The sequence below is a fragment of the Chenopodium quinoa genome, unplaced genomic scaffold (genome assembly GCF_001683475.1).
Source record: "Chenopodium quinoa cultivar QQ74 unplaced genomic scaffold, ASM168347v1, whole genome shotgun sequence".
Lineage (NCBI taxonomy): Eukaryota > Viridiplantae > Streptophyta > Magnoliopsida > Caryophyllales > Amaranthaceae > Chenopodium > Chenopodium quinoa.
Window position 1 is genome coordinate 2,332,736 of NW_018743574.1, and position 16,833 is coordinate 2,349,568.

The window sequence follows — 16,833 nt, forward strand, 5'->3', positions numbered from 1 at the left end:
AGCCAGACTGGCTAATGGTGTGGTATGCTAGATCAAGCCCCGTAGTTAATCTAGTGTGGCATAAGACTAATCTGACTATGAGTAAGCTAATTAAGTAAGTGTCTATTAATAAATAAAGGGGGTTTGTTTAGAGTCTATTTGATGTACTATTGTAGAATGAACGTTCATCAGTTATGCTTTGTTATGCCTAAGGATTAGTACTAAGTTGTTCTATGTATGTAACGTTTTTATTTTAGTCATGCAATGTTTGGTGTTGTTTCCAACTTATGGATTTCCTTTCAAGTATCTAAACCACAATATAATCCAACTATATATGTAAAAATATAAATAGCAATACCAATTGATCGTTGGTGTAGTGGTGATTGAGACTACATTTAGTAGGGAAAAATCCGTATTCGATCCTCCGCAACAACAATTGGGAGGGGATCGGAACTGACATTTTTTTTTTTTGAGAAATTAAAAGGCAATATTTAGTTTTTACTTTACATATGCTAAAATGAAGGCATGAAGTTAATATCGATCGTGATTATAATTTTCCGCCAAAAAATAATATAAAAATAGTATTCTTCTTCAACAATCAATTACAATAATAATGCGTTGTTACTTGTTAATCATTATTACAAAAAAGTAACCAAAAAAAAAAACACAATTTTATTTTTGATTTACATCATTATTGGTAAAACAAAGGAACAAAGAATTCAATTGAAAATTAAAACAACACAAACAAGTTTATTTAATGTGTACAAAATACAAATCACGCTTAGAAATGTAAATGAACCATGCAAACAGACGAATAATTCATTAAGTAGAATTATTCATCCTATAATTCTCCCTTAATTCTCAGCATTAGGTACCCAAACTAGATCATTTGAAGGAAGAAAATGACAAATCGGAAAATCACGGGGCTTAAACCCTAAGATATGAAATGCAACGTGATTAGGGTCAAAACTAGAGGTGTTCATGTGACAAGTCACGATAGCATCCATCAATGTTCCATCGTCGCCCCTTAATGAAACCTCGAACACACGGTTCTCAGGTTCCGGGTAATGACAATGAAAGACTGCATAAGGATAGGTCATCATATGACACGAAACCATTTTAGGACTTGGTACTTGTTGTGCTTGTTTCACTATGGTATAATTTTGGATAAGTTTTGTAGATTTCGGGAGAGGACTAGTACTTAACACCTTAAGAGATTGATCATTTTTTATCACTGTTACTGTTACTGTTACTGTTACTGCTAATGCTACTGTTACTGTTAAATGTTTCGCGAATAAAATCAAGCATAGACTCTAAGGAGGAAACACATTTTTTAGTTTCATGGTGCATTTTCATTCCACACATCTTTAGCGTATTGTCCATGGCTCTAGCTTGAGGAGATCCTGGAGCAAAGCCGAAAACTCGTAGAAGAAAGGGTAGATCTAGGGATGAGAAAGGCATTAAATCGGCCTTTTCCTTGGGAAGAAAACGGGGGATTTGAGAAGAAAATGCACCTCCAAAGTAAATTGGGATGTTTAATCCAACCTTATTAAGGTTATTGTAGTGTATGAAGACTTGGTTGATGTCCTCCATCATTTGATCAAGGGACTTCTCCGTATTGGCATTCACCAACTACATGCATCAGATCATGACCTCATTGTTAATATAAGAAGAAATTCATCAAAATAAATATGGAGTATTTCACAACAAAACACATTGAACAACTATTTATTATTGGTTGAAATTAAAAAGTATAGTGTTATATATATGTGAGAAACATCGAACATAAAACATTGATCAGCGTTCTCTATATAGAGTTTATATTTTTTGAATATGATATATGATCATGCAAATAAATAAATAAACTACATATAAAGCTTACCATTGCCATTTGAAGGAACATATATAGGGCCAAACTCGATTTGAGAAGCATCTTGAAGTTTGTTTATACCACTCAAGCTCTAAACAACGCTATTATGCTACACAAGCTTAGCTTGGATAAGGAGTGTTATATCTATGTTACTATATATATGTATGTACTCTGTATGATGAAATCAAACAATGCTCAATCAATCAATACTAAAAAATAAAAAAAAAAAATCTAATTACTAATTTGGTATTTGATTAGACTTTTTGAATTTTCTATCCTGTATTTGTAATGCCCTTATGTCACACTCAAACTGTATCGAGATAAGCATTACAAGTATTACATTATGAGAAATAAAATCTATATAGGAGGTTCAACTACCATGGTCCATGGTTGGTTTAAAATTTTTGGAATTATCCAATCAGCGGATTAACATTCGTCATGAATAATTCAGGAACAAAGACATGTTTTGCATGAAAAGCATGTTCTTAGACAATGAAGTAAAATAATCTTGATTTAGTTAGGGTACTATGATTGCTTAATAATAGTACTTCATGACTGTTTAGCACTCCCTAATAATTGGTATGGATTAGCTATGTCGACACAATAAATATTAGGTCTGGTATGAATTTCCCTATTATTTGCAATTAGTAATGTCACCCTACCTCATTCGGACTACATTGGGATAAGCATTATGATTAATGAAAAATAAAATCTATGTAGAACGGTCAATAACTACGTTACGGCTCATAGTGGGTTTACTTAAATTACTCCCTCTGTTGTCCCTTAATTTTTTGCTCCATAAGAATAATGATTATTGGTTGGGAAGAGTTTATGAGATAGAAAAGTAGTGAGATCGACCTAAAGTAATTGGTGTAACTTGTGAAAGTAAATTTGAGGTCTCACATAACCATGTATGGTATGGGGTGGGTCGGTGGCCGCGGGGGGGGGGGGGGGGACTTAAAGGGAACGATCATAAAGTAAGTGGGAAAAATTAAACATTTAGGGACAAAAAGAGTAATCGGCATTATATATCCAATCAGCTGATCAACTTTCGTCATGAATAATTTAGGAACAATGACTTGTACTGTTTAGCATGAAAAGCATGTTCTAAGAACAATGAATTAAAATTATTTTGATTTGGGGTATTATGATTGCTTAATAATAATACTTCATGACTGTTTATCACTCTCTAATAATTGGTATGCATTATTAGGTATTAGGACTTTAGGAGCGAGTACAATGCAATATGCTTATTACGGAGTATCTTCTTACTAAGTAATTGAAGGTTTTCTATAAATAGCAAGTATATTAATAGCTGGAAATCATATACAGAATTAAGAAATCTAAGCATGGAATATTCAAAAATGAAATTCTTTCTCACTTTTCTTCTTCTTGCACTATTCATGGTAAGCATCACTGCAAATTAATGTTTTTTTTTTTTTTTTTTTTTTTTTTTTTTTTTTTTAAGCCTTGTGATATTGTAACAATTATTAAATTGAATTCTTACTAATACATTAATTATAATATAGCTAGCCAAAACAACTGATGGACATTGGAGATTATTGGGGAAAGAGAGGCATTGAACACCTCAAGTACAATCTCTACGATTTCTTAAAGGAAGAAGGAAAATCAGTTCCAAAAGACAGAGAAACAAGATATACTTCTTTCACAAAAGACTTTGAACCAAGGCCCAATCCGGCATCAGGGTGGCATGGTAAGACTATTTTAGAGTAAAGAATAAGGCAACAAATATATTTTTTGCTACAAGTAATTTGAACTAACAAATTACCACTATTTTATTTTTATTTTTATTTTTTTTGCATGGTATGTAATTAATATGTAGGAAAAGATGACATAGAAACAATATACACTTCTTTGGCAAAGGATTTCAAACCAAGGCCCAACCCAGCATTTTGGTGGCATGGTAAGATTTTTTGTTAAAAAAAAAGGAAACAAAAGATAAAAAGATACCACTTCTATCAAACAATTCGAGTCAATTTCTAATTAACATTTTTTTAATGGATATAATTTTTGTTGCAGGAAAAGATGCCATAGAAACAAAGTATACTTCATTTGGAAAATTTTTTGAACCAAAGCCTAACCCGACAATGGAAGGAAATCCCAAAGTTATTTGAGTTCAACTCATTCAATTATGATATGATACAACTTATTCTTGAAATGTTCATGTGGAAATGTTCGATTTGGTTCTTTCGATATGTTATCTATGTATTTACTGAGCTTGTAACTTTACTTTGATGTTGAAGCTTGTGTGATTTAGTCTTTTTAATCTTTCGATTATAATTAATAAATAAGTAACGACCATAGTTGGTTGTTGTATTAAGCGGCTAGTTATTCGATTGGCCATGCCTTGCCTTTGTATTATGATCGATCAAATGTTTATCTGCAATAAGTTTTAAGTTTAATGTATAAATATTATTCAATATAAATTATTATATATATTCAGCTTTCCATCAAACACAACATATGAATAATGTAAAAGTTCATCCAATATAATACTTGTATACTTGACTATTTAATTTTATTACTCCCTCCGTTTTTAAATACTTGCTCCATATCTCCATGCGCGGAGTTTAAGGAGAAATTGAAGGAAGTAATAAAATATGGAGATAGTGGGATTGGTAAAAAAATAAAAAAAATTGTAGAAAACAAAAGTAGTAGAGAGAATTGGAGGAAAGAGAATATATGTTAGGTCCACTAGGTGAGAGAAATTAATTAATTATTGTAAATGCTTTTCAAATAAAGAGAGCAAGTATTTAAAAACGGCCGCAAGTGAAAAGTGGTGTAAGTGTTTAAAAACTGAGGGATTATTATTTTTTTTATCCCCCACAAATTATTAATTTGATAATCTAGAAATGAAATAATGAGTAGGTAGAGAAGTAAAATTAGAGAAGGTGGCAAGAACAAGGAACAACTCAGTCACCATGTATATAGGCTTAAGCAGCTTAAGAATTAGAACCCACTTCGTTATTCCTACTCTCAACCATAAACCCAAATCCTCTATTTTCTCTCTCCTCAATTCTTCTTTTTCTTCAATGTCTTACCAAAAGGAGCTTGTTGCTGCCAAGAAAGCTGCTAGTCTTGCTGCCAAACTTTGCCAGGTTTCTTTATCCTCCTTCATTGCTGTATACAATTCAAAATGATGCATTTCAATATTTATTTGAATACCCAGATTAGAATCTGTCAGAATTTTTCTGGGATTGGGGTAAATTTTAGCGGGTACAATATTTATTGTTATAATTTTGGCTGAGATTGATTTTGGGGGTTTTTCATTTGATTGAATTTGAATGGAGATAGAATTTTTGTTGATAGATCTTGTATATATTCATAATTTGTTCTTTGTGCACTGAAAATTGTATGAAGTAGTGGAATTTCAGGGTGAAAGGATTTAGATTGTTGGATGAAATTCTGGGCTGATTGCAAAATCTGTGTATATGAAATTCAATGGAAATGTATACTTGCCCTGTTATTTGATTGCAAAATGTACTCTGGATCATATTTAGCTAGTAAATTGCCAAAAATTCGACGGTTCGCGGCACGGCCCGTATGATCAACCATTGGATTAGTTTGGTTTGTTATATAGTCTTGGTTTCTTGATATATATGCAGTTTTGGGTACAATGTTTCCTATTGTTATACCTGGCTTTCTATAACAATGGCATCAAACTTCTGTTGAATCTTATGCTCCTATATTTTGGGACTATCTGCAGAAAGTACAAAAATCATTGTTGCAATCTGATGTTCAATCAAAACTGGACAAGAGCCCTGTAACAGTTGCGGATTATGGTTTGTATAACCTTTCTATGTATATCTAATGTCTTAGATAATGCCGATATCTGCTCATATTTTGCTTTATGGTATCACTAATCAAAAATGGGTTTCTTATAGCCTGTGATGTATACTTGCCATTAGTATAAGCTCTATGCCTATATGGTTGAAAAATGTCGATCACGTATTACATTAGCATTTGGTACCACTTTCAAAGGCTGCACACTTTCAATGTGAATGTTGAGATGGGAAAATGCAGTAACTTTTTTGCGTGAAAACTTCCCTCACTCTGACTCAATATGATACCGAACCTCATTTATTCATAAAAGCACCATTACACTTAGGGGGCGTTTGGTATAGTAATTTTAGATATAGGAAACGGATTCGATTAAGTGTTTTCATTTCTAGTTGTTTGGTATAGCATTAAGTAACAAATACCGTTTGTGGAGGGTAACAAAATCCCCCAATTTGTTACCCTTGACAAACTAGTGGAAACAAAATATGTTTTCTTACTCAATCACAATCAACACAAATTGTTTTCATTCCATTTGGATACCAAACATATAGTAAAGGTAATGTTTATCATTACTCTTTCCCCTATTTATTTAAATCCTTTCCATTTACGGTGTTTATACCAAACACCCACTTAGATTATCAACCAGACCAAATCTTACAATACCTTTAGAAACTGTAGGGATTTTTTTTGTTATTTTTTTTTCCACAGCCTGTCAACCTTCTTGGTTTATAAATCTTCCTGTAACATAGCTTGAGGGAAATCTTCCTGGAATTTACTGGGTTCTGTGGATTGCGCAAGCTTGAAATGCTGTCCATGTAATGGTGCTTGAAGTCATTTCCATCTGTCACTAAGGCTGGGTTGTTATTGCAGATTTGGGTTATTCTGGGCGGTTTATCTTAGTAATGAGTGCTTTATGTCAATTAATTGATCTCTGCATGGCAAGCAATGGCTCCAAAGTGGACCAACATGTAAAAGAAAGATAAATGGGACTTTTGTCAGCAAATTAGGGCTCAGTAGACTCATTACACAGGTGCAAATATATGACTAATATTGTACTCCTTGTGTGTATTTACCAGGTTCACAAGCTGTTGTTAGTTTTGTTCTTGAACATGAACTTTCTGCAGAACCATTTTCTTTGGTGGCCGAGGAGGTAAAATGTTGGTGCTCCTTAATGGTTACACTTCTCTGTTTACTTTGGCGAATTTACATTACAACTTTTGAATATTTCAGGACTCTGGAGACCTGAGAGAGGATGGTGCACAAGATACTTTAGAGCGTATCAGAGTGCTTGTAAATGATACTATTGCCAGTGAGAGTACATACAGTGTTTCACCTTTGTCAGCTGATGGTGTACTTGCTGCTATCGATAGTGGTAGATCTGAAGGTGGTGCTGTAGGTCGGCACTGGGTTTTGGACCCTATAGATGGTACTAAAGGGTATGTTATTGAGAAAATTAGTAGAACACTAAGGTTTAGTTTTTATCCTCCTGATATACAGTAAACGAGTCAAACTTCATCTGTCTATGATTAGTTGATCCCTGTTTTTTCTTTTAAAGAATTATTGATTTTGCAAATAAGTCATCTTTGATGAATGCATACATCTCTTAGTTTAAACTCCCTATTTTGTTCTGTTTTTCCTGATTTTGATACATCTAAGCTAAGATTGCATTATACCAGGTTTGTGAGGGGGGATCAGTATGCAATAGCATTAGCATTGCTAGATCAAGGAAGAGTAGTCCTTGGGGTCTTGGCTTGTCCAAATCTTCCTTTAGCACCTCTTGGTGTGCAGAGCTCTGCCGGTCAAACTGGCTGTCTTTTCTCAGCTGTCCTTGGTGAAGGAACCTATATGGAATCACTTGATGGTTCTTCCCCAGTCAAAGTGTGCTCTTAATCTGATTGCAAATGTACTGTACATCTATTCCACTGAAATCAGTACAGAATCTCATGCTTTTTTTTTTTTTTTCTCTATATCCTTTGGTTTCAACTATCACAGGTAAATGTCAGCCCTACAGAAAATTCTGAAGAGGCATCATTCTTTGAATCATATGAAGCAGCTCATTCCTCCTTTGATCTGAGTAGCTCCATAGCAAAAGTAAGATTTGGTATTCACTACTTACATTCTTTAGAAAATTTGTTGTACATTGAAAAGCTGCTTAATCATCAAAATATTTCGACAGAAACTTGGTGTCAAAGCACCTCCAGTTAGGATTGATAGCCAAGCAAAGTATGGGGCTTTGAGCAGAGGTGATGGGGCTATATATTTGCGTTTCCCGAAAGCAGGTTATCGAGAAAAGATATGGGACCATGCCGCTGGGTCTATTGTCGTTACAGGTAAAGTGACATAATTTGCCCCTAGTTGGTTTTTTCCCCCTCTTCTTTCTTCAAATGTTTCCTGAACTCTAGGCTTCTCTTTTTTTTTTTTCTTTTTTTTTTTTGGGGGGGGGGGGATATGGTGGGTATTGCAGAAGCTGGAGGTATCGTTTCAGACGCTGCAGGAAACCCATTAGATTTTTCGAAAGGGAAGTATCTTGACCTGTACAAAGGCATAATAGCTTGCAACCAGAAGCTAATGCCAGCCCTTCTGAAGGCAATTCAACAGTCCATAGAGGAGAAGGCTGCATCCTTGTAGTGCTGCTTTCTCTAATGTAACAATAGTGTTTATCTTCAATTTGATGCCCCTTTCTATTTTACATAACGATTAATGTCAGTTTGACATACTGTAAAACAACGTACTAGAGTTTTTGGGGAAGATCGTAGATGAGAAACTGAAGCATTTATAAAAATTAATAAAATGTTGGTCTATTTTTTTGTTTGCACAATTTTTATGTATTGATTGACTGGTCTAGGCTACGTAGTTTAGTTGGTTTTTTTTTCTTTTTTTTTTTCCTGCTCTTACTAAGACAGCCACCAAAAGCAAATATCGGCTTTAAGTATACATATTAATCTCTATACCAAAATAGCATTAAATACAATACCATTATTCCTGATAAATTTTTATGTACATTTGCACAACTATTAGCACATATCTTGATGTGCTAAAGAATCAAGTTAATCAACTATACAGGAATATTTGTTGGATAATCTTTCCTGTGTTCTGTAATGGTCTTCCTTAACAATCTTTCTTGCTCCTGGAGATTTGGGGGGAGAACATCATAGACATCAGTAAAAAGATCGGCTACTGGTGGTTTATCAAGGTTCTCTGCAACTTGAATAGCTTGCAAGAGCTGTAACATAAAAAAACAGCAGTCAAACAGCTGAATCAAAGTTTAACTTGTAATCATAATTAATAAGTTCAAAACTAGAATACACTTATTTAAATTTTAAAAGCTTAGCTATGGAGTATTTCAGAATAACTAGGAACTCTTTCATAATGTAGCAGTTATTACCTGTTTTCGGACACTGCTTCTCAACTCTAAATCTCTATGATCGTTCCACCACCCATTGCCATCAATCCATTTTCTAAATCTAGGTACTGGGTCTCGAGTTTTTCTCCACCATTCAATTTCCTCAAGTGGACGGTACTTTGTAGAATCATCAGAAGTAGAGTGATGCCCTGCTCTATATGTTAATGCCTACAATAACAGATTTATTTTTTTATTAGCTCAACTTTTCCTAAAACACAGAACAAAGATCAGCAATAACCTTTACTCACCTCAATCAAGATAGGTCTTTTTTCACTAATGGCAATTCTTCGAGCTTCGTGCACTGCATTGTAAATAGCAAGAGCATCATTGCCATCAACTCGGATGCTTTCAATTCCATAAGCCTGCCCTCGGACAACCACTCCGTCACCTGTAAAAGGTAAAAAGAAATTAAGTGCTGAAAATGTAAGTAGTGGAAAACAGTATCATAGTCGATACACACCTCTTAGCTGGTCAGAAATTGGGGTGCTAATTGCCCAACCATTGTTGCGGCAGAAAAATATGACCGGAGCCTCTAGGACTGCTGCAAAGTTCAAAGCAGCATGGAAATCTCCCTGAAATGAGTTAGGCCATTACACAAAGTCAAGGCTTTTTATTCTCAAGAACCATAAGTAGCAAAATCGTAATCACTGACAGACGAACAGAAGCTTTTTTCAGGCCAGCAAAGTGCAGAGGCTAGTATAAACTTATAGTTATACTTACTGTGCTGGTGCCACCATCTCCAAAATAAGTAATTGTACATGCATTTTTGTTGTCCATTTTCAAAGAATAAGCAGCACCGACTGCATGGAGTAGTTGCGTACTGAAAACGAAACAAACACAGAAGGAATTTGCGAGCTGAGATACATTTATATAAAGGCTAATGTACATCAGACAGAATGAAAGAACAACAGGCTGTCAAAAACTAAAAATCTTACGCGACAGTTGAGGATACTGTAACGTAATTCAGCTTGTTTGAACCATAATGTATAGGCATCTGCCTGCCCTTTCCATTATCAGCTTTGTTACCGAAACATTGATTAGCAAATTCTTGCAGGGTGAAACCTCGCCATAACAGAAGACCTGGCTCCCTATACTGCAAAATTTGAATCCAGGTAAATTAAGACTAAACTTTCTTGCACATACACGTTGAACTCGAGTAATTTTCAGAATCATCAGTTATATTCAGTTAGCTACCTGAGGGAATATAACATCGTCTGCACTGAGAGCAGCTGCTGAGGCGATATTGATGGCTTCTTCTCCCATAGTAGTGAGATAGAATGAGATTCTTCCTTGCCTTTGTGCTTCATAGAATATAGTATCCATCACTTGTAAGGCAACCATATTTTCATACATCTTGACAGCAAGTACCTCGCCGACCTGATATACAATCAACTAATCAGTAAGACTGAGTAACAAATTTCCTGCAAGCTCCAAGACCGCGACAAGTTTTCAAACATTTGATCTTACCTGCATAGGTGGGTTTTTCAAAAGCTCGCCATCATCACCAAGGACCCTATAGCATTCGACCCTACGACCATTAGTTTCCGAGATGAACCTCATTTGAGAGGTAATTCCAACCTTGCCACCAGGAAAATCTAAGTCCTGTCATTATAATATGACTCAAGTTAGAGTCATTCCTCAAATGATCAACTTCAAGGATGGAAAAAGACGGTTATACTTGAAAAATCGCGCTATTATTGTCATATTTGATCAAATATGAGTATACGACTCAAAACCACAACATTAATTAGCAGCATTACTTAAGACATTGCTTTAGACAATGCTTTCATGCCTAGTCAATTTTACAATCAAGCATTATATTACATGATTTTTTTCCTAAGGGGGTTAAAAGTTGTAACCTTTGTTTACCACCACGACGTGTAAGATTAATTTAGTCACGTACCTATGTTCATCGGACTTGGGTATGGCCGTATGGGTACATATTCAAGGGTCGGACATACAATTTTAGACACGGGTACGGGAACATGACATAAAATCATTATAATAGTAAGCTTTAGAAGTTAGAACACCAACCCTTGAAGATCACTGGGAATAAAAAAGTGTTCTGAATTCTGATTTATATTTGTTAGCAAAAAACCCCCAAAAAACAGGTAATTTATTTTAAAGTTTTTTCTATGCCCCTCGTTGAATTATAAAGTATATATAAATAAGAAAAATACTATGTCATATAATCAACCATATAATTAAAAAATTAAATTAACAAAGTTACAACAATTAAACTAAAAAACAGAGTAATGCATGCATTAAAATTAAGCAACTAAAAAGATTAACCTGTTCATCATCATCATCTGAAGTAAAATTAATTTGTTTCTGGGCTATTGTGGATTCAAAACGACGAGAAATAAAATTTGGATTAACAAGAAGAATTTTTGATGAGTTGGGGTAATTAAGCATACTAATTGAACCCAAATTTGATCTTAATTTGTTAATTAGAGCTCTTGATCTTGTTAATGATGATGCCATTGATAATATCTAAAAGGGGAAAGAATTGTGGAAGAAAATTGTAAAAGAGGATTATTTTGAAAATTGAGGATTATTATTTAGTACGAAGACAATTTGGAGATGATGAGTAGGAAAGATTGACACTTATGTTTGCGTGTTTGTTCATATCCTTTTAAACCAACTAACATTTGCCACTTTGGTAGTCTATTTAACGTTTATATAGAGGTGATTATGGGTCGGGTTAAAAGGTGAAATATTTCGGGCTAAGATTCCGGCTATGAATCACATCACTAGACACGTAAATTGGATCGAGTTAGATTGGACCTTTTTGAATTGGGTTGAGTTGAGTCAGTCGGGTCAGATTTTAAGTCGTGTAGTAGTTCCTTATCTTAAGGATTGTCCAATCCAAATTCATATTTTAAAATTTCGGGCTGGGACAGGTCCGACCCGATCGAGCCATTAAATCTAATTAAAAGCGTACGGTACAGAGTGTACACATCAAATTAACTTGATAAAAACGTTTATTTGTTGTTGAAGTATATTTTAATATGCCAAATTTATGGGTTGGATTTGGAATTTGGATGATCTTATAAAAAGATTGATTAAATTGAGCACGATTATAGAGATTGGATTATATTTGTATTTAATTTGAATGGTTGACCACGATCAAATGATTTCATGCGTGAAACCACCATATCATGAAGATTGTTTTGAATTATATTATTATGTGACTACGTCCATGATATAATCGATTATATATTCTGTTAAAAATATTTTTGCTATTGTTTTGTCTCGATTAATATAATCCATTCACAAGTCACCAAAATCTTTAATAATTTAAGGGGGGGGAAAAAAACATTTTAAAAAAAAAGTAAGAGAGTATCATTTTTAAGATCTACATTTATAATATGATGGGTGCCCATCTTTTTTTGGATATGGATAATATAGACATAGAATTATAGAAATGATTTATTCCATACGATTACATAACATTTTTGGTATAGTATCCTTACCATCATGAATATAATGAATAATGATCTTCTATTGACCAAATTTGAATTTGCTTACGTATTATTAGTGTAGAAACAATCACCTTATGCGAATTTAATTTACAATTTATGATAGGGAATTTGAGATTGAGTTAGTTGGATTATGTTTGATTAAAGCCTGCATCATAGGCATCTAAATACATGTAATATAGGTGAGAGGGTATATGCATATCTTGATGCCTTTGATGGCCATTTTTAATCGACAAACAAGATAGATGCACCTTTACGCCTGTATTATTGTTGTAGTTTTTTTTCTCTTTCACCGGTCCAATTCCTATAAGGGAATATGGACGTTGTTATAGGCTTACTCAAAAAGTTAGAGGCCCAACAGTGGTAAGCCATTTGAGTACCCAAACATACAACTTAAAATAAAACCTATTCTACTAGTTGATTTGTTTAAATTGAAGCTCATATAAATTTAACATCATCCTTCTTTAAGTAATGAAATTATGGCTGATTTGTTGAAATCAATTTAAACTAACCTAACACTTAGGGCCTGTTCTCATATGTTGAAGTTCAGTTCAGTTCAGCAGCTCAGCTCATTTCAGTTCAGTTCAGCTCCTAATTTCATTCTCTTATAAAAATATTCAGTTCAGTTCAGCTCCTAATTTCATTCTCTTATAAAAATATTCAGTTCAGTTCAGTTCAATTCATTTCAGTTCAGCTCAGTTCAGTTCAATCCAGCTGAGTTCAATCAATGAGAACAGACCCTTAGTTAATCCAACCTCTTCCTCTACATAAGTGATACTATGCTTTGATGGTTCAAAGCTTCATCTTAGGTTGCCATTAATTCCTGCACAGCGAATTGTTCCCTTGAAATAATTAATTCAATCAAGAACTAATATGGAGGATGTACAAGAAACTTCATTAATGAAAATGACACATACAAGATACAACATTATATATAGCTAATTAACTCTATATAATTAGCTTTATAAATAAGAAAAATGAAACTTCACTTGAACTAATATATATTTACCAAGGAAAAAAAAAATGCTTATGTTAAATTAATTATACTTTTGTCTCTCTTTTTTTTTCTTTCCTATATTGCTATGTTTTTTCTTTTTTGTGCAAGCTTAGTGGTGGTATATATAATACTACGTACTTCGTATAATGTTTTTAGTATGGGTAAGTTACTTCATGCTCATCATTCTCCTCCATAGCTAAATACACAGCTTCGTCGGACGAAGAAAGCTCCACCTCGTTGTTAGATTTGTCTTCATTGAAGGTGTTCATCCATTGAGATTCATCACATACTTGTTGCACCCGACATAGAACCCATTTGTTCATCACATCCTAATCATATGAATCAAATTGCTAGAGATTAAATTAAAAAAATAAATTAAGGGCAGCATTATAACATAATTGAAGTCCAAAAAAATTGGGAAATTTTTACTTATTGCATGCTTAATTAACCATCAAATAATTGCATGAGTGTCTACTTCTTAATCAATCTAGCTTAAGTATGCTTTGTATAATTAGGAAAGCTCAATAATTTTGAGTTTTAATTAATATAATATGCATATATATACATGCATGGACTACCCTTATTAATTCAATGTAACATTGTAACAATAATGTATGTATGTAACATGGTTTTAAAATGCAACTACCACCACAAAAGATATATAGATTTATCAATATATTTCATATATATTTTAAGCAATGGCAACATGTTAAAATGTTTATATAATGGGCGCACCACATACATATGCAATTCACAATTAAAACGATAATACCCCTTCTCACCCACCAAAAAAAGAACAGGAATTTAGGAGAATCAGACTGTCGGAGTATCTATATATGTTTAAAGTTAATTTCAACGTTAATTATGTCGCATGGAATATTCAATTCCAAGTAATTATTAAATATTGTAATGTTATAGTAAGTAAGGGTACTTACAGCTGCTGGTTGTTTTGATTTTCTTCTTTTAGAGAGATTATTATTGCTACATGCATGATATTCTTGCATGAACCATCCATTTTTGACTCCTGATGATGCATACATGCCCTTGTTGTTGAATACCAACCATTTCTTCAACCCTACTAACTTGTTACAATTATTTCCAGCATAAATGGGTTGATCCATGCCCACTAATTCCTCCCAGTACCCGTTTTCGGATACCCGGTTCTCTGTCTTTCTGGTGTAGAAGTACCATTGTCCACAGCTCTCAAACGCCTCACCTTCATATCATCATACATACATGCAAATTTAGAAAAAGTCTAAATCATAAGGCTTAACCATTTTATTTCTATGTTCAATTTACAAAATATATACTCATATATTTACTTAGTATATCATTATTTAGTGGGGAAAAAAAAAACTTCTCATCATAATTTTTTTTTTTTTTTATGATTTAATTAGTGAATTATAAAATTTTAAGGTAAATTTTAAGTAGTATTACTAGTAATTTAATTTGGCTATAAGTTTATGTAAGTATGTGATCAAAATCACATTGAGGAGGTTAAACAAAGAAAAATAAAAGCAAAGGATGATATTTGGAACTTTGGCATTGTTCCTCTCTTAATAAATTAAAATAAAAGGTTTACCACTAAAGAAAAATTAACTTTACCAAATCATAGTAAACTAATCAACAAAAAAATGACATTATAATTAATTAAATTATAGAGTAGATGCATCAATCAATCATATAATTACCCTTATACTTACTTGTAGTAGATACATGTAATTATACTATATGTTAGAGATATGATCAAATTATTGAAGTAATGAAGAACATTTTAGATAAACTAATTAAGATAAAGGGCAGCTTAATTTAGAATATATAACTATAACAAATTAAACAAGTGACTAATCAAAGATAAGTAAGTAATTACGTACCATGAAGTTGACAAGGATGATAGTGATGAAAAAAATCCTCTAACTCAGGAATAAGATGAGGATTATTACAATTGTTGGAAGGATAATTACGCGAAGAGGACGAAAGCTTAAGCTTAGAGTGCAAGAAATGAAGTACAAGCTCTTCATCAGTAGGATCAAACCTAAACCCTAGAGGAAGCTGCTTCATATCTAACATATTCTCATTATTTTCCACCATAGTTTTTATGTTTTGTACCATATTGATAATATAGCTTAGTATATATGACAATATCCTAACTAAGAGGGGATTAAATTAATTAGGTTAGGTTAAGTTGTTTGACATATACATATATATAATATAAGAGTTGGATAATATATTATATATAAATGATGATTGTGGTTGAAGCTAAGAAATTAGATGGAAGTGGAGATAGTTTCCTTTTAATTTTAGGACTTTTTTTTTGTTTTGGTTAGATAAGAAAGGACAAAGGTTTATTGATTGTAAGTTTAAAGAGAGAGATGTTTCTACATATAACTAGACAGTTGATTAAGGATGATTGGTATAATTGCTACTTTCTTATATATGCTTTTTTAGGTTATATTTTATTCGGTGCGAAAGTTAAATATGAAAGAAAATTCACATTGGAAACATGGCTGTTGTTGTGGAGGTACAAGCCAAATTATACAAGAAGTGATTGATAGAAAGTTTAATTTGTATGAATTGAAAGACAACTACCTATGTTTGTTATGAAGTATAATTAGTATTGGGATTTGAGCTAGCTAGCTAGGCTGCAGTTTTCAATTTATAATCGAATCTCATCTACATCAATTTTATTTGTTGCTCAAAGATTTGTAATACGGAGTATATATATCTGTGTTATTGTATATCACCACAAGATCTCAACACCTATAATCTCCGATACTAGTGTCCCATTAGTGATACTCTCATTCAAAATTATAAGATACAACTATACAAGTCACTCATATATTTTTAGTCAGTCTTATAATAATACAATACCTTAACTTTTTCTAAATTTGGTTCAATTAAATTTGAATAACAAAACATCTTAATGATATCCCTTATCTAAGATATTTAAGCTGTATAGTCTCTTCATCCTATTTTGATTCGTCTAAATTCATATAGACTTAACTTAACTATTTTGTCTAAATTTGAAATTTATTTTGTCTAAACTTATTAATTCAATATATTTATTTGAACATAAATGTTAGTACATAAGTTGGGACTCGGGAGTAAAAAACATCTGTATTCAACCAAACATCAATATCATTAGCCATATAGGTGTCTTAAGCTATACTTTAAAATTCACTGTTAGTTTTATAGCTTGCTAGTTTAATTAATCTTATCGGGTTAATTTAAGTTTCTCAATTAAATTAATGGGTCTTTTATCATCTGAATCTTAAAGATAATGGGTCTATTTATCATCTGA

At 32.8% G+C, this 16,833-nt stretch overlaps 5 protein-coding genes across 6 annotated transcripts; 2 read left to right on the forward strand and 3 right to left on the reverse strand.

Moving 5' to 3' along the window:
- Positions 1 to 696: 696 nt before the first annotated feature.
- Positions 697 to 2,146, reverse strand: LOC110681998 (BURP domain-containing protein BNM2A-like). The gene is made up of 2 exons (XM_021858196.1): positions 1,862 to 2,146; positions 697 to 1,611 (listed from the first exon to the last, which is right to left on the reverse strand). The coding sequence occupies exons 1-2, from the start codon at positions 1,910 to 1,912 to the stop codon at positions 1,201 to 1,203; spliced, it is 462 nt and encodes a 153-aa protein (XP_021713888.1). The 5' UTR covers positions 1,913 to 2,146; the 3' UTR covers positions 697 to 1,200.
- A 911-nt stretch (positions 2,147 to 3,057) lies between these two features.
- LOC110682000 lies at positions 3,058 to 4,296 on the forward strand. 2 transcript variants are annotated; one of them, XM_021858198.1, is made up of 4 exons: positions 3,058 to 3,255; positions 3,379 to 3,563; positions 3,693 to 3,773; positions 3,890 to 4,296. In XM_021858198.1, exons 2-4 carry the CDS (start codon positions 3,395 to 3,397, stop codon positions 3,982 to 3,984), a joined length of 345 nt encoding a protein of 114 aa, XP_021713890.1. In that variant the 5' UTR covers positions 3,058 to 3,255; positions 3,379 to 3,394; the 3' UTR covers positions 3,985 to 4,296. The 2 variants fall into 2 exon arrangements, with proteins under 2 accessions (XP_021713890.1, XP_021713889.1); XM_021858197.1 differs by having other exon boundaries at positions 3,059 to 3,255; positions 3,383 to 3,563.
- A 405-nt stretch (positions 4,297 to 4,701) lies between these two features.
- Positions 4,702 to 8,468, forward strand: LOC110681994 (SAL1 phosphatase-like). Its single transcript, XM_021858191.1, has 8 exons — positions 4,702 to 4,968; positions 5,577 to 5,652; positions 6,727 to 6,800; positions 6,881 to 7,086; positions 7,327 to 7,528; positions 7,643 to 7,741; positions 7,827 to 7,980; positions 8,115 to 8,468. Exons 1-8 carry the CDS (start codon positions 4,792 to 4,794, stop codon positions 8,276 to 8,278), a joined length of 1,152 nt encoding a protein of 383 aa, XP_021713883.1. The 5' UTR covers positions 4,702 to 4,791; the 3' UTR covers positions 8,279 to 8,468.
- Positions 8,469 to 8,571: 103 nt separating this feature from the next.
- Positions 8,572 to 11,704, reverse strand: LOC110681990 (2-oxoisovalerate dehydrogenase subunit alpha 2, mitochondrial-like). Its single transcript, XM_021858188.1, has 9 exons — positions 11,346 to 11,704; positions 10,521 to 10,655; positions 10,248 to 10,430; positions 9,989 to 10,146; positions 9,774 to 9,873; positions 9,514 to 9,625; positions 9,302 to 9,441; positions 9,036 to 9,221; positions 8,572 to 8,873 (listed from the first exon to the last, which is right to left on the reverse strand). Exons 1-9 carry the CDS (start codon positions 11,535 to 11,537, stop codon positions 8,706 to 8,708), a joined length of 1,374 nt encoding a protein of 457 aa, XP_021713880.1. The 5' UTR covers positions 11,538 to 11,704; the 3' UTR covers positions 8,572 to 8,705.
- Positions 11,705 to 13,419: 1,715 nt separating this feature from the next.
- LOC110681996 (NAC domain-containing protein 104-like) lies at positions 13,420 to 16,124 on the reverse strand. The gene is made up of 3 exons (XM_021858194.1): positions 15,407 to 16,124; positions 14,468 to 14,748; positions 13,420 to 13,861 (listed from the first exon to the last, which is right to left on the reverse strand). The coding sequence occupies exons 1-3, from the start codon at positions 15,642 to 15,644 to the stop codon at positions 13,685 to 13,687; spliced, it is 696 nt and encodes a 231-aa protein (XP_021713886.1). The 5' UTR covers positions 15,645 to 16,124; the 3' UTR covers positions 13,420 to 13,684.
- Between the last annotated feature and the right edge of the window lie 709 nt (positions 16,125 to 16,833).

Excerpts from the sequence above, each read along its gene's own strand:
- LOC110681996 (XM_021858194.1), bottom strand. The coding sequence starts at position 15,644 with ATGGTACAAAACATAAAAACTATGGTGGAAAATAATGAGAATATGTTA. Across the intron at positions 14,749-15,406 it reads TCATCCTTGTCAACTTCATG|GTGAGGCGTTTGAGAGCTGT; the intron begins GTACGTAATTAC and ends GATGATATGAAG. Across the intron at positions 13,862-14,467 it reads AATCAAAACAACCAGCAGCT|GATGTGATGAACAAATGGGT; the intron begins GTAAGTACCCTT and ends TCATATGATTAG.
- LOC110681994 (XM_021858191.1), top strand. The coding sequence starts at position 4,792 with ATGTATATAGGCTTAAGCAGCTTAAGAATTAGAACCCACTTCGTTATT. Across the intron at positions 5,653-6,726 it reads TGTAACAGTTGCGGATTATG|GTTCACAAGCTGTTGTTAGT; the intron begins GTTTGTATAACC and ends TGTATTTACCAG. Across the intron at positions 7,981-8,114 it reads TGGGTCTATTGTCGTTACAG|AAGCTGGAGGTATCGTTTCA; the intron begins GTAAAGTGACAT and ends TGGGTATTGCAG.
- LOC110682000 (XM_021858197.1), top strand. The coding sequence starts at position 3,199 with ATGGAATATTCAAAAATGAAATTCTTTCTCACTTTTCTTCTTCTTGCA. Across the intron at positions 3,256-3,382 it reads TTCTTCTTGCACTATTCATG|CCAAAACAACTGATGGACAT; the intron begins GTAAGCATCACT and ends TAATATAGCTAG. Across the intron at positions 3,774-3,889 it reads CCCAGCATTTTGGTGGCATG|GAAAAGATGCCATAGAAACA; the intron begins GTAAGATTTTTT and ends TTTTTGTTGCAG.
- LOC110681990 (XM_021858188.1), bottom strand. The coding sequence starts at position 11,537 with ATGGCATCATCATTAACAAGATCAAGAGCTCTAATTAACAAATTAAGA. Across the intron at positions 10,656-11,345 it reads CAGATGATGATGATGAACAG|GACTTAGATTTTCCTGGTGG; the intron begins GTTAATCTTTTT and ends TTATAATGACAG. Across the intron at positions 10,431-10,520 it reads TGAAAAACCCACCTATGCAG|GTCGGCGAGGTACTTGCTGT; the intron begins GTAAGATCAAAT and ends ATTGTATATCAG.
- LOC110681998 (XM_021858196.1), bottom strand. The coding sequence starts at position 1,912 with ATGCTTCTCAAATCGAGTTTGGCCCTATATATGTTCCTTCAAATGGCA. Across the intron at positions 1,612-1,861 it reads TGTTCCTTCAAATGGCAATG|TTGGTGAATGCCAATACGGA; the intron begins GTAAGCTTTATA and ends TGATGCATGTAG.